This window comes from Schistocerca gregaria, chromosome 2, assembly GCF_023897955.1.
Source record: "Schistocerca gregaria isolate iqSchGreg1 chromosome 2, iqSchGreg1.2, whole genome shotgun sequence".
Classification (NCBI taxonomy): Eukaryota; Metazoa; Arthropoda; class Insecta; order Orthoptera; family Acrididae; genus Schistocerca; species Schistocerca gregaria.
The window spans coordinates 710,051,805-710,078,274 of record NC_064921.1 but is presented as its reverse complement, the minus strand read 5'-3'; the positions used below and the strand labels follow the sequence as shown (position 1 = coordinate 710,078,274).

Here is a 26,470-nt window from a genome sequence, read left to right as displayed (position 1 = left end):
CCCCTAATTATATACGTTTCAAACATAGAGAGCTTTAAAATATCTTTATCAAAACCATCCATTGATGTTACAAGTTTCTTGCGATTTCGAAGCTTTTTCAGGCGACAAGAAATGAAATTTTCCTGAGTCTTACAGCTCTGACACTTTTGTTTACTAATCTTTGTACAGTTCTCTTGCCGACAAGTGCTTCTGCAGTTCGCTCTTGAGTCTTCAAACTGTCAGGAATGGGAGTTTCCCTTTCAGATCCACATTTGAAAAAGTTATAAATGCGGTACATAATCCTGCTCGCCTCCTTGTGAAGCACCTACATTATCTGCAATTCACAATTGAGTGCCTGGCAGATGGCTTATGGAACCACTTTCAAGCTATCGTTCCACTCTCAAACAACGCGTGGGAAAAACATACACTTAAGTCTTTTTGTGCGAGCTCTGATTTTCCTTATTTTTTATTATGATCATTCTTCCCTATTTAGGTGGCCGCCAATAAAATATTTTCACACTCTGAGGAGAAAGTTGATTGAAATTTCATGAGAAGAGCCTGCCACAGCGAAACCCGCCTTTTTATTATCATTGCCACCCTAATTCGCCTATCATATCCGTTTATCTTTCTCCCCTATTTCGCGATAATGGTTGACTTCATACTTTTCATTATTTAGAGTCAATTGCCCCTTTCCATACCATACAGATATCTTGTCTGAATCCTTTGCTGTTTATTATGATTGTCACATGACTAAGACAGTAAATCACATCGTCATCTGCAACAGTCTAGGAGGGCTGTTCAGGTTGTCTCCAAAGTCACGTTTCTTCACATCAGGAACAGCAGAGGTCCTACAACACTTCCTCCGCGAACGCCAGATATCACTACTGCTTTACTCGATGATTTTCCGTCGATTATTACGTACTGTGTGACTTTCCTGACAGGAAATCATTAATCCAGTTGCACAATTGAGACGACACTCCAAAGGCACACAATTTTATTAGAAGGAACTGCACTTTTAATGCCACTACGTGACGTATTTATTTCAAAATCGTACTAAAACGTTTACAGCTATACTGCTACAAGAAAGAATACCTTCGTCTGAACGAAAAATTCGGTAGCTCTGTGAATGAAGCTGCATGGCTGACATCGAAATAAGTGTCCAAGGAATAGAAAAGCAACTGAAATCACTCAACAGAAAAAAGTCCACTGAAACTGACGGGATACCAATCCCATTCTACACAGAGTACACGAAAGAACTTGCTCCCCTTCTAACAGCCGTGTACCGAAAGTTGCTAGAGGAATGGAAGGTTCCAAACGATTGGAAAAGAGCACAGGTAGTTCCAGCATTCAAGAAGGGCCGCCGAGCAGATTCGCAAAACTATAGGCCTATATCTCTGATATTGATCTGTTGTAGAATTTTAGAACATGTAATTTGCTCGCGTATCATGTCATTTCTGGAAACGCAGAATCTACTCCGTTGGAATCAACATGGATTCCGGAGACCTAACTCGCTTTATTTGTTCATGAGACCCAGAAAATATTAGATACAGGCTCCCAGGTAGATGTCATTTTCCTTGACTTCCGGAAGGCGTTCGATAAAGTTCCGCACTGTCGCTTGATAAACAAAGTAAAAGGCTACGGAACATCAGAGCAGCTGTGTAGCTGGTTTGAAGAGTTATTAGCAAACAGAACTCAGCATGTTGTTCTCAATGGAGAGACGTCTACAGGCGTTAAGGTAACCTCTGGCGTGCCACAGGGGAGTATTATGGGACCATTGCTTTTCACAATATATATATAAATGACCTAGTAGATAGTGTCGGAAGTTCCATGCGGCTTTTCGCGCATGATGCTGTAGTATACAGAGAAGTTGCACCATTATAAAATCGCAGCGAAACGCAGGAAGATCTGCAGCGTATAGGCACTTGGTGCAGGGAGTGGCAACTGACCCTTAACTAGACAAATGTAATGTGTTGCGAATACATAGAAAGAAGAATACTTTATTGTATGATTATATGATAGCGGAACAAACACTGGTAGCAGTTACTTCTGTAAAATATCTGGGAGTATGCGTACGGAACGATTTGAAGTGGAATCATCATATAAAATTAATTGTTCGTAAGGCGGGTGCCAGGTTGAGATTCATTGGGAGGGTCCTTAGAAAATGTAGTCCATCAACAAAAGAGGTGGCTTACAAAACACTCTTTCGACCTATACTTGAGTACTGCTCATCAGTGTGGGACCCGAACCAGGTCGGGACAGAGGAGATAGAGAAAATCCAAAGAAGAGCGGCGCGTTTCGTCACAGGGTTATTTGGTAAGCGTGATAGCGTTACGGACATGTTTAGCAAACTCAAGTGGCAGACTTTGCAAGAGAGGCGCTCTGCATCGCGGTGTAGCTTGCTGTCCAAGATCCGAGAGGGTGCATTTCTGAATGAGGTATCGAATATATTGCTTCCCCCTACTTATACCTCCCGAGGAGATCACGAATGTAAAATTAGAGAGATTCGAGTGCGCACGGAGGCTTTCCGGCAGTCGTTCTTCCCGCGAACCATACGCGACTGGAACAGTAAAGGGAGGTGTTGACAGTGGCACGTAAAGTGCCCTCCGCCACACAACGTTGGGTGGCTTGCGGAGTATAAATGTAGATGTAGATATCGCAAAGCGTGACGAATGGAGATTCTCACAGTCTAGTTTGTTAGTTGCGGTCAGCCGCTCGGAGAGAAAGAGAGTGAATCTTATTGGTTGCTTGCAGTTAATGGAGGAGGATGCACAGAACGGCTGAAAATTGGGACACCTTGCTACTGACGCAAACTTAGTAAACACATGGACTCACGTCTTCTCCTTGAAGTAAGTTTTTACATGGACGGTACATGGTTAACTTAGAGTTTCACATAAAAGGCACAATAACTATTTGTTGGGCTGACACACCTCGAGAAATATCGAAGCTAATGTCTGAATTCACTTCGGAATGAAGACGTTTATAACACGAAGCACTACGATGGCCAATAGCAAAGTCCTCACATGGCCCTGATGCAGAAGTCACGTCTCAACGAAGCCTGTTGGCGGCACTGACTGCTTCACACACAGGAGGTTACTGGATCCTGGTGGTTCCTTTGCGAGATTCTGAATGCTGAACCACTGTTATGGTCGGCAGGTGTCCTAGACAGCTCGATAGGAATGGAGTGGCTTGGCACAGCTCAGCACTGAGCTCACTATCATGAAGGCCACAGAATTCCGCTGGGTCAAATTGCGGCCACCTGCCATAGGCAAGTTGGTCTGTGGGGCCAGCGACTTCTTGTGGCGATTATGCTGCCGCCTGCTGGTTCAGTGACCATGTGAGACCTTCTGGCTGTCATCTGCTAGAGTAGCACCTGCGCATTTGCTGTGTATGCTACCTGCTTGATGCTGATATGTGTATAGTTTCTGTGTGAAAGGCTGACCTGCCCTGGCATTGCACCCTCCCCCTCCCTTTTATGGACGAGAAGGTGTGGCACATCTCAAAGTCCCAGGGAGTGATGGTGTCCTTGCTGGCGACCTGCAAAGACGGAGATCTCAGAGAGCTGCTGTCAATGTCCATGAGTGTGGGCACAGGGTCACTGGAGGACTTCCTTCGTTGGCGTCCAGAGACGCCATCTGTTGCAGTGGTGGTGAAAGTTGCTGTTCATGGTCTTATGTATCGAAGTGTCTGACTCTGGAACAAAAATCTACGAAACATTTCCGACCGGAGGGGTAGTGGCACTCCAACAGCGCATCTAGTTGATGTGTTTGCAGCATCTAAAACCATCTTCGATTTGCACTTTGACCATTGCCTGAACTTAAAGACATGTTACAACCACCAGCACCCAGTATTGGCTGCCGGTGGAGAGGCTGAACATCCTTACCTCATCCTGTAGCAAGTATCACTGATGGCTCAGTGCCAGGTCTTGGAGCAAAGGAATGTTGGATGAATAATAGAGATTTGGAGACGATGCAGCCTACCATCCAGTTTTTAGACTGGGCTAGTGGGTAAAAGAGGCTAAGAACAATGTATTTTCTGAAGAAAAAGTGCCAAATTCAGCGGATTAAACTGGGACCCATTATCTGCCACTATGGATTCTGAGAGCTGCTTCGTGGAAAAAATGCAAGCCAGTGCTTGGATTGTTTTCACTGAGGATTTTGGAGACATTCAAGATGGTCCAAATGGCTCTAAGCACTATGGAACTTAACATCTGAATTCATCAGCCCCCAAGACTTAGAACTGCTTAAACCTAACTAATCTAAGGATATCACACACATCCATGCCCGAGGCAGGATGCGAACTTATGACTGTAGCAGCAGTGCGTTTCCGGAATGAAGCACCTAGAACCGCTCGGCCACAGTGGCCGGTGACATTCAAGAGACATATGGTAAACCACTGCCTCCCTCAATGACTATCAACTAAGGGTATCCAAAGAAAGGGTCCACAGAGTCTAAGTGGAGGTGACACCATGGTAACAGTGTATCTGGCCAGGGAAACAATTGTCTGTTCACTCTAACAGGTGGTGCATACTGTAAATATTTTGGCCATATCGTCGTCAGTACGTCTACAATATACATTTTGATGAGCCAGTTGTTTGGTCAGGACTATTCTCCGATGACCTGTGTGGAAGAGCGTCAAGATGCTTTGTCTGAGGTCTTGTGGAACCACCACTTGGTGCGATTATTGTCCTCATGAAGCAATAGCTCACCATTGAGAGTTGATAGTTCATTTTGGTGATACGAATAGGCTTGCACTTGCTGGTGGTCTAGTTGTTTGTGGTCTGCTGGCTAACCATTTTTCTATAACCTAATTAGTTTCCAGATCACTAGGTCGTCTAAAGTTCGGCGAGCGACGTCTGCTTAATCCAAGGGAAAGTTTGCAACTACTTATTCTGCTCCAGTATCCATGTCGAAGCAGAATTGGCTCCAGGTTTTGTCCAAAGATAAGTCATGAGAGGGTACTGCCATTGGCGAATTACAACATGGCCCTATACTCTAAGTCATAGGTGTATCCCACTAGGAACAATGCCCATCACAGGGACGATGCACCATTGTTGTTGGAATGTCGGAGTTGGCTTCTAACAGTAGGGAAAGAAGTTTATGATGATGTCTGCTGTATACATAATCGTCCATCTCTGTTCGACAAAAATAATAGTCAGCGCTTCCTTTTCTGTTTGCAGTTACATTCCGATTCTGTTAATGTCTTCGAGATAAATGCAGTAGGATAGTACACCTGCCCAACCTCAAGGGATAGGCCCATTCCCAAACCATAGTCCTATGCAGTTTCTGTTACAATTAAGGACATTGAAAGATCATAGACCACGAGACATGTCGGATGAAGACGAGCTTCTTTGAAATCCTGGTAAGTCTTATCACATGTGGGAGTCCAGTTCTACATTTTTGCACAGCAGCTGATGGAATGATTCAGTGGTGGCTGCCGTATATGGGATTAATTTTCTGTAGTAGTTGAGTTGTTGAAGCACGTATTTCAATAGTCTGGTATTACTGGAGCCAGGGAGTTTTTGGACAGCCTGGTTGTAGAGCAGTGCAGGCTGTACCCGTGATGCACTGAACACATGTCTCAAATATTTTACTTGTGTTGCATAAAAAATAGTGGTTCATGGTGTGGGTTCCTGAAGTCATGTCCTAGTTCATGAACCACGGGCAACGTATGAGTGGCCAAGTAAGTGGTCCTGACAGTCGGGATACCAGCTACTTTGTGATAAGGCTGGGCATCTCGGACATATTCTGAGTCGTGGTCACCTTTGTGCTCATACAGCAAAGACTACCAAATCCACCGGTTAGTCCCTCGGCTGTTAGGGGTAAAACCCAATGGGACTCGGGGCAAGTAAGGCTAGCAACCTGCTTCCCTGGTACTTTAAATATGATGCTGGCAACAATCAGAGCAAAATGATTCAGACCTTTGGAGGTGACAGAGTCCCACCTCTAACTGACAAACCAGGGACTCCTAAGATACGACTTGGTAAACGAATGGTAACAAGATGGGGAGCTATTAATATCAATAGGGGCTACTCTGGGAAGAAGGTAGAGCTGGCAGAGGCTGCAAGTAAGATGGGGCTGGACGTTTTAGCTGTTAGTGACATTCGGGTAAGGGGTGGGAAAGAAGAGGAAGTGGGAGAATACAAGTTCTACCTGTCAGGAGTCAAAGCAGGAATAGCACAATGGGGTGTAGGGCTTTACATCAGGAAAGAAATGGAACCTAGCGTAGTTGCAATAAGGTATGTAACCGAACGACTGATGTGGATAGATTTGACAGTGTCTAGCAAGAAAATTAAGATTGTGTCAGTATATTCGCATTGTGAAGGGACAGATCAAGATAAGATGGATAGTTCTTATGAGGCACTCAGTGATGTAGTTGTTAGAGTAAAGGACAAGGACAGTGTTCTGCTCATGGGTGATTTTAACGCCAGGATTGGAAATCGAATAGAAGTGTATAAAAAGGTTATGGGTAAATTTGGAGAGGATATGGAGGCCAACAGGAACGGGAAACAACTCTTGGATTTCTGTGCCAGTATGGGATTAGTAATCACAAACTCATTTTTTAAACGTAAGAACATTCACCAGTATACTTGGAAAGGCAGAGGAACCAGATCTGCATTGATTATATAATAACAGATCAGGAATTCAGGAAGGCTGTGAGGGACACACATGTATTCAGGGGATTCTTTGATGACGCTGATCATTATTTAATCTGCAGTGAAATTTGGATTGTGATGCTGAAAGTGCAGGAGGTCAGGTCCATATGTAGGAGGATAAGAGTGGAGAAACTTCAGGATAAGGTAATCAGGCACAAGTACATAACAGCGATCTCAGAAAGGTACCAGTTAGTTGAATGTAGTCAATTACAGTCATTGGAAATGACTGGCTAAAAAATGTCTTGGAACAGAGGTGTGTAAAAGTAGGATGAAGCAAACAGCTTGCTGGAATGTCACAGTCAAGGCAGCCTGTAAAAGGAACAAGAAGGCGTATCAAAAATAGCTACATGCTAGAACTCAGGTAGACAGAGAAAGTTATGTTGAAGAAAGAAACAAAGCCAAACAGATAATTGCAGCATCCAAGAAGAAATCTTGGGAAGACTTTGGAAACCGGTTGGAGACTATGGGTCAAGCTGCTGGAAAGCCATTCTGGAGTGTAATTAGCAGTCTTCGTACGGGAGATAAGAAGGAAATGACAAGTATTTTTGAACAGGTCAAGAAAACTGCTGGTGAATCCGGTGGATGCCTTGGGCAGATGGAGGGAATATTTTGAAGAGTTGCTCAATGTAGGTGAAAATACGATCGGTAATGTTTCACATTTCGAGGTAGAATGAGATAGGAATGATGATGGAAATAGGATCACATTTGAGGAAGTGGAGAAAATGCTCAATAGATTGCAGTGCAATAAAGCAGCTGGTGTGGATGAAATTAAGTCGGAACTCATAAAATATAGTGGAATGTCAGGTCTTAAGTGGCTACACAGGATAACTGAATTGGCCTAGGAGTCGGGGCAGGTTCCATCAGACTCGACGAAAGCAGTAATCACGACAATCTTTAAACACGGAAACAGTAAAGATTGTAACAACTACAGAGGTATCTCTTAATCAGCGTTGTGGGTAAAATCTTCTCAGGTATTGTTGAAAGGAAAGTACGAGTATTACACTCCTGGAAATGGAAAAAAGAACACATTGACACCGGTGTGTCAGACCCACCATACTTGCTCCGGACATTGCAGGAGGGCTGTACAAGCAATGATCACACGCACGGCACAGCGGACACACCAGGAACCGCGGTGTTGGCCGTCGAATGGCGCTAGCTGCGCACCACTTGTGCATCGCCGCCATCAGTGTCAGCCAGTTTGCCGTGGCATACGGAGCTCCATCGCAGTCTTTAACACTGGTAGCATGCCGCGACAGCGTGGACGTGAACCGTATGTGCAGTTGACGGACTTTCTGAGCGAGGGCGTATAGTGGGCATGCTGGAGGCCGGGTGGACGTACCGCCGAATTGCTCAACACGTGGGGCGTGAGGTCTCCATAGTACATCGATGTTGTCGCCAGTGGTCGGCGGAAGGTGCACGTGCCCATCGACCTGGGACCGGACCGCAGCGACGCACGGATGCACGCCAAGACCGTAGGATTCTACGCAGTGCCGTAGGGGACCGCACCGCCACTTCCCAGCAAATTAGGGACACTGTTGCTCCTGGGGTATCGGCGAGGACCATTCGCAACCGTCTCCATGAAACTGGGCTACGGTCCCGCACACCGTTAAGCCGTCTTCCGCTCACGCCCCAACATCGTGCAGCCCGCCTCCAGTGGTGTCGCGACAGGCGTGAATGGAGGGACGAATGGAGACGTGTCGTCTTCAGCGATGAGAGTCGCTTCTGCCTTGGTGCCAATGATGGTCGTATGCGTGTTTGGCGCCGTGCAGGTGAGCGCCACAATCAGGACTGCATACGACCGGGGCACACAGGGCCAACACCCGGCATCATGGTGTGGGGAGCGATCTCCTACACTGGCCGTACACCTCTGGTCAATGTCGAGGGGACACTGAATAGTGCACGGTACATCCAAACCGTCATCGAACCCATCGTTCTACCATTCCTAGACCGGCAAGGGAACTTTGCTGTTCCAACAGGACAATGCACGTCCGCATGTATCCCGTGCCACCCAACGTGCTCTAGAAGGTGTAAGTCAACTACCCTGGCCAGCAAGATCTCCGGATCTGTCCCCCATTGAGCATGTTTGGGATTGGATGAAGCGTCGTCTCACGCGGTCTGCACGTCCAGCACGAACGCTGGTCCAACTGAGGCGGCAGGTGGAAATGGCATGGCAAGCCGTTCCACAGGAGTACATCCAGCATCTCTACGATCGTCTCCATGGGAGAATAGCAGCCTGCATTGCTGCGAAAAGGTGGATATACACTGTACTAGTGCCGACATTGTGCATGCTCTGTTGCCTGTGTCTATGTGCCTGTGGTTCTGTCAGTGTGATCATGTGATGTATCTGACCCCAGGAATGTGTCAATAAAATTTCCACTTCCTGGGACAATGAATTCACGGTGTTCTTATTTCAATTTCCAGGAGTGTAGTTGAGGACCAATTAGATGAAAATCAGTGTGGGTTTAGGTCTCTAAGAGGTTGTCAGGACCAGTGCTTTAGCTTATGGCAAATAATGGAGAAGTGTTATGAGTGGAACATGAAATTGTACCTATGCTTTATAGATCTAGAAAAGGCACATGACCGCGTTCCTATGAGGAAGTTATTGTCTGTTCTACGAGATTGTGGAATAGGAGGCAAACTTTCGCAAGCAATTAAAGGTCTTTACATGGATAGTCAGGCAGCAGTTAGAGTTGACGGTAAATTGAGTTCATGGTTCAGAGTAGTTTCAGGAGTAAGACAAGGCTGCAACCTGTCTCCACTGTTGTTAATATTATTTATGGATCATATGTTGAAACAATAGACTGGCTGGGTGAGATTAAGATATGTGGACACAAAATGAGCGTTCTTGCATATGCTGATGACTTAGTTGTGATGGCAGATTCGATTGAAAGTTTGCAAAGTAATATTTCAGAGCTAGATCAGAAATGTAAGGACTATGGTATGAAGATTAGCATCTCCAAAACGAAAGTAATGTCAGTGGGAAAGAAATATAATCGGATTTAGTGCTAAATAGGAGGAACAAAGTTAGAACATGTGGACGGTTTCAAGTACTTAGGATGCATATTCTCACAGGATGGCAACATAGTAAAAGAACTGGAAGCGAGGTGTAGCAAAGCTAATGCAGTGAGCGATCAACTATGATCTACTCTCTTCTGCAAGAAGGAAGTCAGTACCAAGACTAAGTTATCTGTGCATCATTTAATCTTTCGACCAACTTTGTTGAATGGGAGCGAAAGCTGGGTGGATTCAGGTTACCTTATCAACAAGGTTGAGGTTACGGATATGAAAGTAGCTAGGATGATTGCAGGTACTAGTAGATGGGAACAATGGCAGGAGGGTGTCCACAATGAGGAAATCAAAGAAGAACTGGGAATGAACTGTATAGATGTAGCAGTCAGGGTGAACAGGCTTAGATGGTGGGGTCATGTTACACGCATGGGAGAAGAAAGGTTCCCGAAGAGACTCATGGGTTCAGCAGTAAAGGGTAGGAGGAGTCGGGGCAGACCCAGGAGAAGGTACTGGATTCGGTTAAAAATGATTTTGAAGTAATAGGTTTAACATCAGAAGAGGCACCAATATTAGCACTGTATAGGGGATCGTGGAGGAATTTTATAAGGGGGGCTATGCTCCAGACTGAACGCTGAAAGGTATAATCAGTCTTATGGTTCAAATGGTTCAAATGGCTCTGAGCACTATGGCACTTAACGTCTGTAGTCATCAGTCCCCTAGAACTTAGAACTACTTAAACCTAACTAACCTAAGGACTTCACACACATCCATGCCCGAGGCAGGATTCGAACCTGCGACCTTAGCAGTCCCACGGGTCCGGACTGCGCGCCTAGAACCACTAGACCACCACGGCCAGCTAATCAGTCTTAAATGATGATGATGATGATGATGATGATGATGCAAAAAAATATGTCCTTGCTACACTTGAGATTAGCCCGCTAGAGCATGTCAAATAAGGAATCGACATTGGTAGCTAAATCTCGAGTATTTTCACCAACAACAGTAATGCCGTCTAACTAGTTGGCTGGCCCAGGCATCTGTCATGTAAGACGCTTTAAGTAGAGTTCAAAGATAGTCGGTGCGCTGTCAACGCCAAAGCGGGGCCAATTATACCAGAAAAAATCGAAATGGAGTGTTGACGACGAAGATATTTCTGATGCTGGGTATAGAGGTAGTTGGAGAAATGTGTCACACAAATCAATCGTTGCGAAATTTTGCCGTCAGAGAGTTGTACAATGATGTCCTCTACTTTAGGTCTAGGGTAGGCATCAGTGACGGACTGGGCGTTAATTGTCGTTTTGAAGTCTCCACAAATTCTTATCAAACCATCTGATTTCTTTACAATGGCGATGGAAGTGGCCCTCTGACAGTTGAGAACTGGGGTCATGATGCCCTCATTCTGAAGGCATTGGAGGTTGCTCTGAAGTTTATCCCTGAGTGTGAAAGGAAAATAGTGTGCTATTTAAAGAAGAGGGGCATTTCTGAGAGGATGAGTACGACATGTACTTCAAATCATGTGATGCCGGTAGAGGGACTTGAAAAATCTGATTCATATTTGGAGCAAAAATCCCACGGGTGTGAACTGGCCAGTTTGAGCTATAAATTGTAACCTTCGCTGTATACATAATAGTAAAAAACACTAAATCTCATGTGACTCACAGCTTGGTGGAAATATTTTCATCTAACAACATTCCTGTGACAGGTTTATCAGTTTAATTTGATGCTGCCGCTAATAATCAAATCCACTACCACCGCATGATTTCTCTTCCATATCTTTTCAGTTGCACACATAAATTGTTTGACTTTGTTTATCAATATTCAACTACTTTCCTTGAAAATTTTCCAAAATATAACTACTGTCTGCTGAGTTTCCCACGATGTAAAATTCAACTCAAGAAGTGTAACTGTCCCTTACGTTTAATACATCAATATACAACTACATTACATTTTCTTTGTATTTCTGTCCCACATTGTTCAATGGAAAGTAAAATAATTTATAAAATGTAGAATTAAAAGTTATGGTTATTAGACTTAAAAAAATACACGTATTTTATATTTTCATTCATGCCGTCCAGTTGAATAGATTGTACGTTATTACTGAGGTTATAACAGTATAACAGAGCTATTTCTTTCGACTTTGACTAAAAGTTTTTAAAAATTCCAGTAATTACTTTAAACGGAAATTATCTGTTTTTCCATTTTTTAACTCAGGAGTTACTTTAAACGGAAATTAACTGTTTCTTATTTTAATATTTAGCACTGGAATAAGATCCCGAAATTTTTCTATTAGTTTAGTATCTACAGTTCTTTGTTTATAACAACAACACACAACAAATACAACAGCGGTGCAGACCACTCAATTACACATCCACTTTAAGAACATTTACAGAAGAATAGTAACTATAACATAATAAAATAATGGAATAAATGATAATGAAGTATTGAAATGTGTGGCTTTTTTAAAATGTATTGAATTAATGAGATTAATTTTTCGGCATGAATGACAAGCACAATAAGCTGAGCTATGCCTGGAAATAACTTCGTATTAGTTCATATTATTTTGCACGGGGAAAGTAGTTTCTTTCTCCCCTGTAGATTTGTGCTTAGCCTTCTTTATAATGCTACGTCTGGTCGCCGCGTTCACCTCCGAAGTCTTGACCGTGTTCCTACTGAGCTTATCGGATCTTCGTAATTTTCCAAAGCACACACGTGGGCTTTAGTTCTTGTAATTATCGTACTATTTGAAATTAAAAAAAATATACATGACGGTAGGCTACCGCTTCATCTTTTCTCTTTGCATTTAAATAAGACGAAAACATAAAAGTAAGAAATACAAAAGGTTTATCACATAACCCAAGCCGAGTCGTAAAACAGTAAGCCAGCTGCAGCTACGGAATACCAAATGGCTCACGAGCTGCTCTTGCGGTCCACCTGTGGGCTGAGGCTCAGCCTGTCTCTGCTTTTCTCGATACTTCTCGAAAGTGCTTGGTGCAGTGAGACATTTCATTCAATATTACGGCATAGCATTTCTAGGTACGTACAATTCTCTTCTTCGGAATCGTGGTGACAGCGCTGCTTACACATTGTTGTTACTTGTTTATAGTATGAAGACGTTCACAGATCCAGCGGCCATCGGCACAGAAAGAAACTGTACAGCGATCTCCCGTCATATGCTTTTAAACTGAACGGGAATGACAGAAGAGAGTGATGAGAGTTCTCATTATCTATAACGCAGACACATGATCAACTAGTACTGCATGTTTGATATGAAACAACAATTCAATGCCATACAGAGCTAAATTTAAAGATTTCGTTGGGAAAGAAAGAACAAAAAATTACAGCGATCGACACATGGGATTCATTGCTCTGTACATAAAGAAGGACTGAGCACATCAAGCAACTGATGGTACAAATACGTCTACATCTACATCTACATCCATACTCCGCAAGCCACCTGACGGTGTGTGGCGGAGGGTACCCTGAGTACCTCTATCGGTTCTCCCTTCTATTCCAGTCTCGTATTGTTCGTGGAAAGAAGGATTGTCGGTATGCTTCCGAGTGGGCTCTAATCTCTCTGATTTTATCCTCATGGTCTCTACGCGAGATATACGTAGGAGGGAGAAATATACTGCTTGACTCTTCGGTGAAGGTATGTTCTCGAAATTTCAACAAAAGCTCGTACCGAGCTACTGAGCGTCTCTCCTGCAGACTCTTCCACTGGAGCTTATCTATTATCTCCTTAACGCTTTCGCGATTACTAAATGATCCTAAAACGAAGCGCGCTGCTCTCCGTTGGATCTTCTCTATCTCTTCTATCAACCCTATCTGGTACGGATCCCACACTGCTGAGCAGTATTCAATTTCTGAAGCCGCATGCATTACTCGACAGTAAGTTGCAACAATTTTCGACGGAACTGTTCGAGGAAATGGAGACCTTATAGATTATTGCAAAGGTGATTGGTTAAGTCAAGGGGGCATTCTTGGAACAATTTTTCGATTTTGAACGCCCTATTGTTGAACTTATAAAGGAGAAAAATATTTAGGCATGGGAATTAGATGGTACAGAATGGATTGCATACCTCGAATTGTAAGTAGACTCGACTGCAGACTCCACACAATAAGACATTGCAAGGTGGAAAGCAACTTATTCCTGATGTCATGGGGATACATTTTAAAAAAAATGCGTCGTAGAAGGGACATATTCTGAAAATCACAGTCTAGTTCCCTGAGCTCATTGGCGTTAAAGAAAACGTATTGTTTCGTCTGTCTTCGAACCGTTTACGAGACAATTTGCCATTTGAGGTGAAAGCGCCCTGTGCATGTATATAGTGAACTGACTGATCTGCAGTGTAAATTCCATTTAAAACACAAATCTTTTTATGTTAAAATAGTGCAGGATATCTACATTGTTTTCCTGGGGTAGAGTTTCAAAAATGGCTCTGAGCACTATGGGACTTAACATCTGAGGTCATCAGTCCCCTAGAAATTAGAACTACTTTAACCTAAGGACGTCACACGCATCCATGCCCGATGCAGAATTCGAACCTGCGACAGTAGCAGTCGCACGGTTCCGGACTGAGCACCTAGAACCGCTAGACCACCGCGGCTGGCAGGTAGAGTTTCCACATCTCCATAATAAGGTTGCAAAAGTGCTACAATATTCCGATCAACAAATGTGCCTGAAAGACCTTTCTTCGATTGTGAAACTAAATAAATCGTAATTACGTCGCAACCTGAGTTCGAAAATCTGTGAAAATGTCTGTGACTATCCGTATGCTGACACTTTGTATGCCGGCCAGTGTGGCCGAGCGGTTCTAGGCGCTTCAGTCCGGAACAACGATACTGATACGGTCGCAGGTTCGAATCTTGCCTCGGGCATGGATGTGTGTGATGTCCTTAGGTTAGTTAGGTTCAAGTAGTTCTACGTTCTAGGGGACTGACGACCTCAGATGTTAAGTCCCATAGTTCTCAGAGCCATTTTTGACACTTTGTATGAGATAAAAATTATATTACGTCTTCAGTGCACCAGAAATAATTAAATCATTCTGAAAATTTCTTTTGTTTGTGATTTATGTTATTGAAAAATGCTGAATATGAAACCAAGCAGCATGCAATACGACTGATATTTAAATGCGGCGCGTTCCACCTCTTACCTCTCCTCACACCCAGACATCGTGTCGTGGCGGTGAGGAAAATGTGCGACCAAACTGAAGGCCATGGCAAGGCACGCGAGTCGAGCTGTAGGCGACCCCTGCTGTAAGCGGAACCTTCGCTGAGCACGGTTGAAGCGAGACAAGGTGTGACCACACTGTCTGCGTGCAGCTGAGAGCAGTCGTTCAGATGTGTTGCTGGCAGCGATCGAAGATGGCGCCCTCATTTCGCCACCGTTCTGGTGGCGCCGAATACAGATACTACGGTCGTGCTGGCGGTGACTATGGACGCACCGCAACTGTTACAGCGGAATGAAAATGTGGTCTTGTTCTGTTAATCAAATATACTTGGCGCGAAACATCAATAGGTGGCAGGAAGAGAACCCCCTACCACCAAAATTAGTTGTTGCCATTAAGTGACTTCCTTGCATGTAGCATGTGTACACAGGGCCAAACAGGGCTAGGGAAACTACAGATACTCTGAAAACAACATAATTTGGCAACGATAGACAATATTTTATTAACAGTAACTTCATAATACTTAAATGTCTATTTCATTTTCTTGCTCGTTCGTCCCACATAGGTGGAAGGCCGGTGCGGTTATTTAAGGATTTGGCATGGTTATTTAAGGAGTTGCTAGATGCCCTTCCTGTCGTCTCCAAATTGCTCCCCAGGATGTAATATGTGTACCCCATCTGTCTGTGTGTGATCTTATGCGCGTGAAAATGATCGAAAGATTTTCTAAATGTTTGCGAAACGTGAAACTGAGGCGGAACTGGGGTACGTGCTTGGTATTCACCAGTTGAAACGCTCCCTTAGAAAAATTGTACATGACTGTGCTTAAACTGACACACAATATTTTTTTTAGCGCAACGCAATCTGACTTTCAATAATCCCTACAAAAGAATGGCCCTGACTAACATTAACCTATACCTTTCACAAATCACTTACCTCACAAAAATCTGCAATACAGCGAGCGCCACTACTGCTAGCTAAATAAAAGATTCAAGCTACTAACTACTGATAGGCATAGTTAGCAAATGAAAGATTTTGAAAGAGAACAATGTATTTACCTTAATAGTGTTCAAAAGTAATTATACATATAAGTTCATGACATCCAGTCTTACAAATTAACTCTTCCTGGCGGACACACGTCCAGATCATCCGCTCTCAAAACTCCGCCACCTCACTCCCCCACATCCACCACTGCTGACGGCTCACCTCTAACGGCGCAACGCTACGCGCTGCTAACAGCCAACTGCCCAACACTACAATAGCAAATTCCAACAATGCCACCCAGCCACAGACTGCACACAGCACAGCCAGTGATTTTCATACAGAGCGCTACGTGGCGGTGGCGTTACCAATATAAGAACCTAAACAGGCTACTTACACAGTGAGATGTGGGAAACCGCCTAAAAATCATAACAAGGCTGGCAGGCACACCGACTCTCGTCGTCAGTCTCCAGGCGGATTCGATCTAGGACCGGCGCACAACTCGGTCCTGGAAGAGGCACCTTAACATGTACAACTATCTGCGGAGGTTACCTCATAATTTTTAACCGTAGTCTGAGGATAACGCATGGCAACAGTTAAGTATTAACTTGCACAAATCTGCCTTGTAACTCTGGTCCGTTCCTGAATCCAGTAAATGAAAGCATCGATCACTTGTAGAAAATTCTAGCTCTTCTTGGCGATGGCTAAGCCCTGATGCCGTCTTGGGGTACTGCCCATACTATTGATATTTTGTGATGCTCTCTTGACTGGAGAAGTGTATACGCTTATACCCACGTTTGGCGGAACCACGTTTGTACCCAGACGTGCTCCTCTGCACCGAAGCAAATCGATGGCGACGAACGACTTTCTGGAGAGCTCCAACGTATTGAAATCGCGGAGGGAGAGATCGGGACTGAGTAGAGTATGTGTAAGGGCTACTCAACGAAACTTCCGCGATTTAGTCGAAACGGCATCATTCAGCTGCAAGAATATACTTGCCCAGATGTTGCCAAGGTTGTTTCGAGTACGTTGCAGAAGTTTCGGTGGAAAGCGGTTACTCATCCTCCACATCGTCCGGATCTCTCCCCCTGCGATTTCCATATTTTTGCAGTCCAGCCGGAAGACATTCGTGGCCGGTGATTGCCTTGGACGAAGATGAGCACGCCTGGGTATAATGATGGTTCCATAGGCAGCCGCAAACATTTTTCCACGAAAGCACTGAATGCCTTCTCTCACAGTGGGGTAAATGTATTAACAGATACGGCGGCTACTTTCAAAACAATAAACAGTTTACTTATTTTTTCCATCTCTCTCGTTTCCATTTGACTGCCTCTTATAAAACAAAACAAAAAATTATAAAAACCACTAAATTTTAGATTTATTTTTAAAGGTATCACCAGAAGCCCAAGAAAACGCAACTAATGTCTGAGGGAAAGGAGAAAGGAGACTCAGATGATACGTTGCTTGTGAGGAAAAATCTTCTTGTACCGGTCCTGCTGACGTGTTCACAATCTGCTGCGACTGCTCCTTGTGCGGGGATTATTATGCTATCTGGCAGCCGGGCTTGCAGAGGCTTCCACAAGACGGAACAGTGGTCCAACTGCACGGTCCCTCTGTTGCGATATGCACCACCCCTTCACAGTATGTAGCATCTATGGCGCAATTTGCAACGCACCATCCAGTTCTCTACGATTACGACTCTGCTGTGCTCGTTGGTATTTTTTAGGTTGTAATCCTAGTGACAGTGAACAGCTTATGGCGAATTTGGATTTTTGATTTGATTGTGATTGATTTCCAGTCCAGTCTCTACAAACCTGATGTGATATTGATTATAGTTCAACTATATTCATCGACCCGGTGAATGAAAATCGATACACAATTATGCGATTATTATGTTGTGACGACACAATATGAAACGTAGACTACCAGACATTCCTTCGACAAACCTGACGTTCCATTGCCTAACTTTGATGAGTGTGACGTAGCGGAAGTGTTCAGTGGGATGCCGAAAGTTTTTAGAATGTAAGTTAGTGTTTATCTTTTTCGGTGCGACCTTGGACATGATTGTGCATAAGCAAAGGTTTCTCAAATAGCACGGAGTGAACTAGCGGTTCTGACGACGCCATCAGGCAAGAGGATCTCATGCTCTCCATTCCTTAGACACTTGGGATGTCAAGCAGGAATCTGTTCTGCGACGAGGATCTGAACCTTGCCACAGTTGCTTCTTTGTTGGGCCAGAGCTGGCAACGAATTTTTTTTATATCATTGGAACGGTACTCGATTGGGACATGTCGTCGTGACATTTATGTTTAGCTGTCTACGACACAGAGCGAATTAATGAAATATGGTACAAATCAACTATTATGTGATGAAATAGCACAATTGAGATGATTTTGCAGCTTTAGTGTTAACTCATTAGTCTTATGAGCCATTCTCTGAAAATATTTCTGAGAGTCATCTGTCAAAGGCTATACGAAAAATGTGAGAAATTCATAAGTGAGACACAGTTTGGATTTAGGAAAGGTTTAGCTTCAAGAGAAGCGATAGTCGCACTACCTACAAGTTCTAGTACAAAACTGCTATGATCAGGGTAAAACTGTAGGCCTCTGTTTTACTGACTATGAAAAAGCATTCGATAGAGTACAACATCATAAACTGATGGAAATTCTCAAAAGAATTGATATAGATGAGAAAGATATCCGCTGTATAGACAATTTATAATGGAATCAGACAGCGCAGGTTAAATTTGATAATGAGGTCACAGCTTTGGCCAATACATGGAGAGGAGTCCGACAAGGATGCATACTGTCACCCCTGTTATTTAACTTATACTCTGAGAGTATTTTTCAGGAGACACTTGATGATGTAGTAAAAGGCATAAACGTTAACAGAGTGTATACCAACAACATTCACTATGCTGATGACACGGTATTGACAGCTGATAATTTAGACGACCTTCAACAACTCGTCAAGGTATTAGGGGATTACAGTAATACTCTAGGTCTGAATATTAACATCAAAAAGACTAATTTCATGACTGTCACAAGAGAGTCCGACTCATTTAAAGATACAAATCTACGATTTCAAGGGTCTGTAATACAAAGAGTCAAGAAGTTTAAATACAGTGTGACACACGGGAGGCGGACGGTTTTTAATGAAATAATACTTAGCCAACTTTAAAATTAATGCATGTTTATTTACACAAAATCAAAGCTGATTATTTGCCATTTTAGTTAACAAAGTTATTTGTGAGAAATAATGTCGTCAATGTGATGTCCATCATTTCGAATGCAGGACTCAAGTCTCTTCTCAAAATCCTCCATCACATGGACTAAAATCTCTGCAGGGATGGCAGTAATTTCTTGAATGATTGCATTCTTCAACTCGTCCAAATTTCTGGACTGTGCTGTTGCCTGCTGTCATCGCTGTGCATAAACAAGTTAATAAAATAAACGTTTATTAAATGGAAAAGTCAACTCTGTTGAAGGAGAAAAATACATTATCCGCTACGTAGGAAAAAAATCATGTAGTGAATAAGATAGCAGTCTACGTTTTCCCTTATAAAAATTGTTTATTCCTATTTATGAGTACATTATACCAAATAAATATCGATGTTTCGAAATGATGTTTCACTTCTCAGCAATTTACCACACAAGTAATTGATCGAGGACCTCCGCTATGAAGTTTTCTTTGACCATAAATAAACTTCGTTATCGGCAGTTACTTAGCTGTGGTTTTGTACTCCGACGTTTTGTGTCACAAATGATGTGTCGTATCTCACTTTCACCGTTCAGTACTGGACTAAGCGAACTGACGTCTAGTGTGAAACCACCGTTAGACGGTAATGTTGCCTTGACGTCTAGTGTGAATTGGCGTTTGAACTTGAAGCTTACTCCGTGAATTTGTTCAGGTAAACGCTTTGTGTGAACAGGCACTCACTCTTTTGGTGGCCGCGCTAGAGAGAACGATTGGAGTGCGTTAGATAGGCTGCGATGCGAGCTCTGGAGTATTTCACGTATGGCCTTCAATCCTCCCCCTTCCTCCCCCCTCTCGTTTAAGAGAAGGAAGTAAATGTTGTATGTTCTTACGATACGTATACGCCGTTGCTAAAGACACACTAGTGGCCTCACGGAAACGACGTGAGGCTATATCGCGGACCCAACGGTTGTTTGTCCGCAGCTCGTGGTCGTGCGGTAGCGTTCTCGCTTCCCACGCCCGGGTTCCCGGGTTCGATTCCCGGCCGGTCAGGGGTTTTCTGTGCCTCGTGATGACTGGGTGTTGTGTGATGTCTTTAGGTTAGTTAGGTTTAAGTAGTTCTAAGCTCTAGGGAACTGATGACCATAGATGTTAAGTCCCAAAGTGCTCAGAGCCATTTGAATCATTTTTGAGCCAACGTTCGTTTCGTGAGCCTGTGATCTTTCTTAGCCACTTATATTCCTTGTGCAAGTTACTGGTTAAAGCTAAAGATACAATTTTGCCATATTGTGGCTGCGAAAATGCAATTACTCGGCGTTTGCAAGTCCTATATTTGAATTGTAGCTGGTTTCACAATCGGCTAATAATTCAATGTTTCTTGAAACCCGTGTGGACAACGTTGTTTCTCGTGTTCTGTCTTTATAACATCTTATAGTTTCCTTCCATGTGACTTCTCACAGCGTTTTGTAGCTACGGCTGATGTATTATCTTATGTTTTTGTACTGCGGTAATATGTACTCACACATAGCATCCCTTCAACCATTGGCCATATGCATTTACATTAATATTTATAACTGGAGATCCCACTGATTTTGGTAACATTACTTTCAATATAGTATTTCATTCGAGATTGTTTAGCGATTTCTTCAACCCCAACCAATAATTTTCCTCATCGTTGCGTCCATAGATCACCAAATTACATGTTTGGGACAGATATTCCGCACTCAGCGCTGGCCAGAGTGGCCGTGCGGTTCTAGGCGCTACAGTCTGGAGCCGAGCAACCGCTCCGGTCGCAGGTTCGAATCCTGTCTCGGGCATGGATGTGTGTGATGTCCTTAGGTTTAATTAGTTCTAAGTTCTAGGCGACTGATGATCTCAGAAGTTAAGTCGGATAGTGCTCAGAGCCATTTGAACCATTTTGAACTGCAATCAGCAATTGAAATATATTTTCTTTCAGCGCAAAGTTTGTGACTGTAGAAGTCCACAAGATAGGCGACAGATGCATAAAATATCTGCTGCGTATAATTATCTTTCAAATCTTCAGTCAGTAAACTCATGCTCCTATTAGAGTACAGTCCTTTGCAAGAAATATGCTCAGTGTGTTAGGTAACATTTAGTTGAAATCAGATTAAGTTCTAAGTTAAAATGATTCTCGTAAATTACCAACTCAATATCGAGCATAATTTCATTAATATTGTTATTGTCATACTTAGGCAAGATAACGTTTTACTTTGTAAATTAAAAATTCACAAAAACCCCGCTCTTTTTTAAGTTTTTAATGCGCAATTTTTTTAATTTTTTTGAAATGACGGGTTAGATCTAGAAAAAGTGTTAGTTGACCATGTGGCTGTCTCCCAATGAATATACACGAACAAAAATGAAATGCTTCATGAAAATCGGAAAATAAGTTGGTGGCAACTTTCTCCTCAAAAATTTTTCATAATGAACCTGTGTGTATGGACCAACAAATGACATTCACAGATTTGTGGTGCACAATGATAGTCCTGCCAAAAACTTAAAGGTAATTTCTAGAAAGACGCACACAGGAAGAAGCACTGGAGATCGTCTTGTACTGTCGTAGTGCATACAGACAGAAAGTCAGCCTCCATATAAGTCAAACTTGAAACTCATCCAGCTCACAGTCCTGACGAGGCCGCCTGTTGTTATTTATTATTGTCTGCAACTAAAACTCGCTTCTCTCAAAGGGCATTCACTAAGTGTGACGAATATCTTAATGCCCACGTAAGTAACGTAATCACATGTGAAGCAAACGTGTGTAAAAACTTTCTTTAAAATGGTTTTCAAGAGAGAAAAGCTGAATAGAGTTCCATGCCGTGTGCTCTGAGAAACTGTAGAGATACAAATCTATTATACCCTTTCCTTTCTGTGTTTCTAGACATAGTGACCCTCCCACAAACAGAACTTCTTCATTTGTTAACAGGACTATGGATGCGCCAGGAAGCAATGGTCCGGAAGTGACAGATTATATCGACCACGCCATGATGGAGGCGGCCCTGAAGAGACATTTGTCCTGTGGAACCGTCACCGTGGAGTCCATCGCGGTGGAGCCGGCGAACAAGGCTGGCGCCGGCTACGGCAGCCAGATGTCGAGGGTGAGGGTCGCCTTCAGGAAGGGCGAGGAAGAGGCGACTCAGCAGCTGCCGTTGGTCGTGAAGGCCGACGTTATCACGGCGGAGGAGAGGCAGAAGGGGCAGGTGAAGGTGAGATGCAGCGCCAAGCTGGTGGTGGTCAATGACTAAATCTTCTTGGAAGGCTACACATAAAGTTTCATTTATCACCTTGAATGATACCAGCCACGACCTTAAAATTTTGCGATGATGTTAGTCTTTTTCAACATATTCTACCTACAGCTTGACATATTTTTACCTACTATGAATGATGTAGTAGCGACATTTTTCTTGAAGTCTACGTTTTGGCAGTTCAGGATATTCACCTGGCTGTCCTCCTGCAAAAGCCTCACAAGCAACAGTTTCTTCATCTCAGAAAAGAAGAAAAAGTCACTGGGTGCCATGTCTGGAGAATATTGGGAGAGGGGGGGGGGGGGGGTGAGGCAAAATCGGACAGCCCAAAGAAGCAATATGTCCTGTGCAAAATGAGCTGTGACTTTTTATGCACCTTAAACACTCCCTCCGACGATTTTCATTTTGTCAGTCTCCAATTATCTCACCAACGTACACTACTGGCCATTAAAATTGCTACACCAAGAAGAAGTGCAGATGATAAACGGGTATTCATTGGACAAATATATTATACTAGAACTGACATGTGATTACATTCTCACGCAATTTGGGTGCATACATCCTGAGAAATCAGTACCCACAACAACCACCTCTGTCCGTAATAACGGCCTTGATACGCCTGGCCATTGAGTCAAACAGAGCTTGGATGGCGTGTACAGGTACAGCTGTCCATGCAACTCCGACACGATACCACAGTTCATCAAGAGTAGTGACTGGTGTATTGTGACGAGCCAGTTGCTCAGCCACCATTGACCAGACGTTTCCAATTGGTGAGAGATCTGGAGAAAGTGCTGGTCAGGGCAGCAGTCGAACATTTTCTGTATCCAGAAAGGTCCGTACAGGACCTGCAACATGCGGTCGTGCATTATTCTGCTGAAATGTAGGGTTTCGCAGGGATCGAATGAAGAATAGAGCCACGGGTCGTAACACATCTGAAATGTAACGTCCACTATTCAAAGTGCTGTCAATACGAACAAGAGGTGACAGAGACGTGTAACCATACCATCACGCCGGCTGATGCGCCAGTATCGCAATGACGAATACACGCTTCCAACGTGCGTTCACCGCGATGTCGCCAAACACGGATGCGACCATAATGATTCTGTAAACAAAACGTGGATGCATCCGAAAAAACGATGTTTTGCTATTCGTGCACCCAGGTTCGTCGTTGAGTACACCATCGCAAGCGCTCCTGTCTGTGATGCAGCGTCAAAGGTAACCGCAGCCATGGTCTCCGAGTTGATAGTCCATGCTGCTACAAACGTCGTCGAACTGTTCGTGCAGATGTTTGTTGTCTTACAAACGTCCCCATCTGTTGGCTCAGGGATCGAGACGTGGCTGCACGATCCGTTACAGTCATGCGGATAAGATGCCTGTCATCTTGACTGCTAGTGATACGAGGCTGTTGGGATCCAGCACGGCGTTCCATATTACCCTCCTGAACCCACCGATTCCATATTCTGCTAACAGTCATTGGATCTCGACCAACGCGAGCAGCAATGTCGTGATACGATAAACCGCAATCGCGATAGGCTACAATCCGACATTTATCAAAGTCGGAAACGTGATGGGACGCATTTCTCCTCCTTACACGAGGCATCAGAACAACGTTTCCCCAGGCAACGCCGGTCAACTGCTGTTTGTGTATGAGAAACCGGTTGGAAACTTTCCTCATGTGAGCACGTTGTAGGTGTCACCACCGGCGGCAACCTTGTGTGAATGCTCTGAAAAGCTAATCATCTTCTTCCTGTCGGTTAAATTTCGCGTCGGTAGCACGTCATCTTCGTGGTACAGCAATTTTAATGGCCAGCAGTGTATTTTGATAGAATTCTCCAGTGACGGTTTTCCCTTTACGAGAATAACCTGTTAGCGCCACACCACAGCAGTCCTAAATAAATTCAGAAGCACATTGCCTGATGATGGTTGTCGCTCTGTCTTTTTTGGTTTTGGTGACTCAACATGTTTCCACTGTTTACTTTACGCCTTTATTTGGGGGCCTCGTCCATGGTGACCAGGTGGTCAAAGAGGTCATCTGGACTGACCAAACATGTCTGTAACATTTTTGCTGCTGCCTCGGTTTGGAGACTTTTCCCATGGGTGTGAACGGTCTCGGAACCCAGCAGGCAGCGACCTTATCATTTCCAACCTAACGTGCAAGATGTTGAAAACTGATCTACGACTGATTTTAGCGGTCTCCACATCTCTTCGATTGTGATACGCCGATGTTGGGATGACCATGGCCGCCACTACTCTTACGATTCCCGTTTCTTCGCAGAGAGATGGCTTATTATTTTGTTCTTCGTCATACAGATTTGTTTAACCACACTGTAAGCCTGTAAGCCACCTAACCACTGTGTCATATGATGCTGTACTCTTGCCGTACACTAACGTGGATTGTTATACGTTGATCCTCTTCAAACGTAGTAAACGAGTTAGTGCATAATACTCCAGTTTATCTGCTTCAGAAGAATGTTGAAGATTAGATGGGTACATCACATAACTAATGAGAACGTATTGAATAGAATTGGGGAGAAGAGAAATTTGTGGCACAACTTGACTAGAAGAAGGGATCGCTTGGTTGGACATATTCTGAGGCATCAACGGATCACCAATTTAGTATTGGAGGACAGCGTGGAGGGTAGAAGTCGTAGAGGGAGACCAAGAGATGAATACACTAAACAGATTCAGAAGGTTGTAGGGTGCAGTAGGTACTAGGAGATGAAGAAGCTTGCACAGGATAGAGTAGCATGGAGAGCTACATCAAACCAGTCTCTGGATTGAAGACCACAACTCCAATTTATCAAGGGGCTGCGCGATGTGTAGCGACGTATTAAGACGCTCCAATCTGTGCGAGAACTAGTAACGGATCGTTCTACGATTGTCGGCGAGTGGTGGTCGCTATTGTGAACGGCAGTGCCGGCTTCCGAGTGTCTGCCGTACTGCAGCTCTATTCTCCTGCTTGGAGATAAAGGCCATGGGTTTTTCTAATCTAGCTAACGGGTGATGTTCAGTGCCGGCTGGGTGGTCCTCAGTGGCGAATGTGTTTCCCACAGAATGGCTGGTATTTCCTGGTACCTTATGAGAAACGAACTCTTGAGAGTGTCAGCAGGCAACAGCACCTTAAAAGAGGATTAGAACGTTAGCAAGGAATGGTTAACCGTAGTGTCCACTTCCTGTTCTGGAGGCTTATTTTCCAAAAACGTGTGCATGTGAAAAGAATGCTGTGGAACAGTGGACAGCCAGCGAAATCGAGGAGTCCGGCGGTTGTCCGGGTAGAGTGCAGGAAACGATTTTGGCCGAGTGGGCGGAGGTGATGAGGAGGCGTATTTCGGAAGTTCGTAGGGAGCGGCCAGAAACGTTTTTACGTGTATAGAAGATTTGGATTTGGAAAGTTATTGGATGTGCGTTCTCTTTCACGCGCTTGGGAACGTCTCAGTCTGTTGCCTGTCGTCGCGATGGATACTGCTGTTTAGCGTACACTGACTGTTTAAGGAGAGGTTACCTGACAGAGCATGGAGCAACTGGCTAGATGGTGGTGTTATCTAATGGATGAAGGGGACTTGGAGAGTGTTATTAGAAGATAACAAACTGAGTTTTGCTTCAATAGAGACTTGAAGTGCGGAATTCTCATCTATGTCCTTAGCCTGTTCGACTTCAGACTTTTCTTACGATGTTTACACAAGAGATGGGAGATACCGGCTGGTAATGGCGTAGTGACTGATTGCGGTGCTTGTTGCCTAATCTAGTGGGCGGACTTGGGAGCTTTTGAAGGTAATGAGATGGCGTCAGGACACTGAATAGTGGTATAGTGGAAATGACTCGCGTGTCGAAGCAGGCTGGCGGCCATTATTTGGCTTTATAGCGTGGATGTATCAGTATCTAGAATTATCCAGCTCCACCAACAAACGTTTGAGAGGAAGTCTACGGAGTTATACATTGCGAGAGTTGGCTCTCGCTCCGAATGGCGCTACTGCACTCTTGCTCTTAAATTAAGGGTAATGCTGATACATGGTGAAACAACGCTCAGGTGGCCGGTTTGCGGGTTTAAATCACCTCAGGGTATGACCGTGCGGTGCATTTGACCTGCGGTCGTCGCATGGTGGCGCTGGCAGCAGTCCACATACGCATATGTGTGTCAGTGCATGTCAGAGTACGGTGCGGCGAGTAAGTGGGCAGATGTTTTCAGACGTGATAATGGTGACTGTGTGTTGAAAATGGCTCCAATAACA

General features: G+C 44.0%; 1 protein-coding gene across 1 annotated transcript in view; it reads left to right on the top strand.

The window, feature by feature from the left end:
• LOC126334825 (uncharacterized) overlaps positions 1–26,470 on the top strand; it is an 83,161-nt gene that overhangs the window by 22,581 nt on the left and 34,110 nt on the right. The window contains exon 2 of the mRNA XM_049997484.1: positions 21,923–22,202. Coding sequence (XP_049853441.1) covers positions 21,927–22,202 — 276 coding nt within the window. The 5' untranslated portion in view covers positions 21,923–21,926. The remainder of the gene's footprint in view (positions 1–21,922; positions 22,203–26,470) is intronic.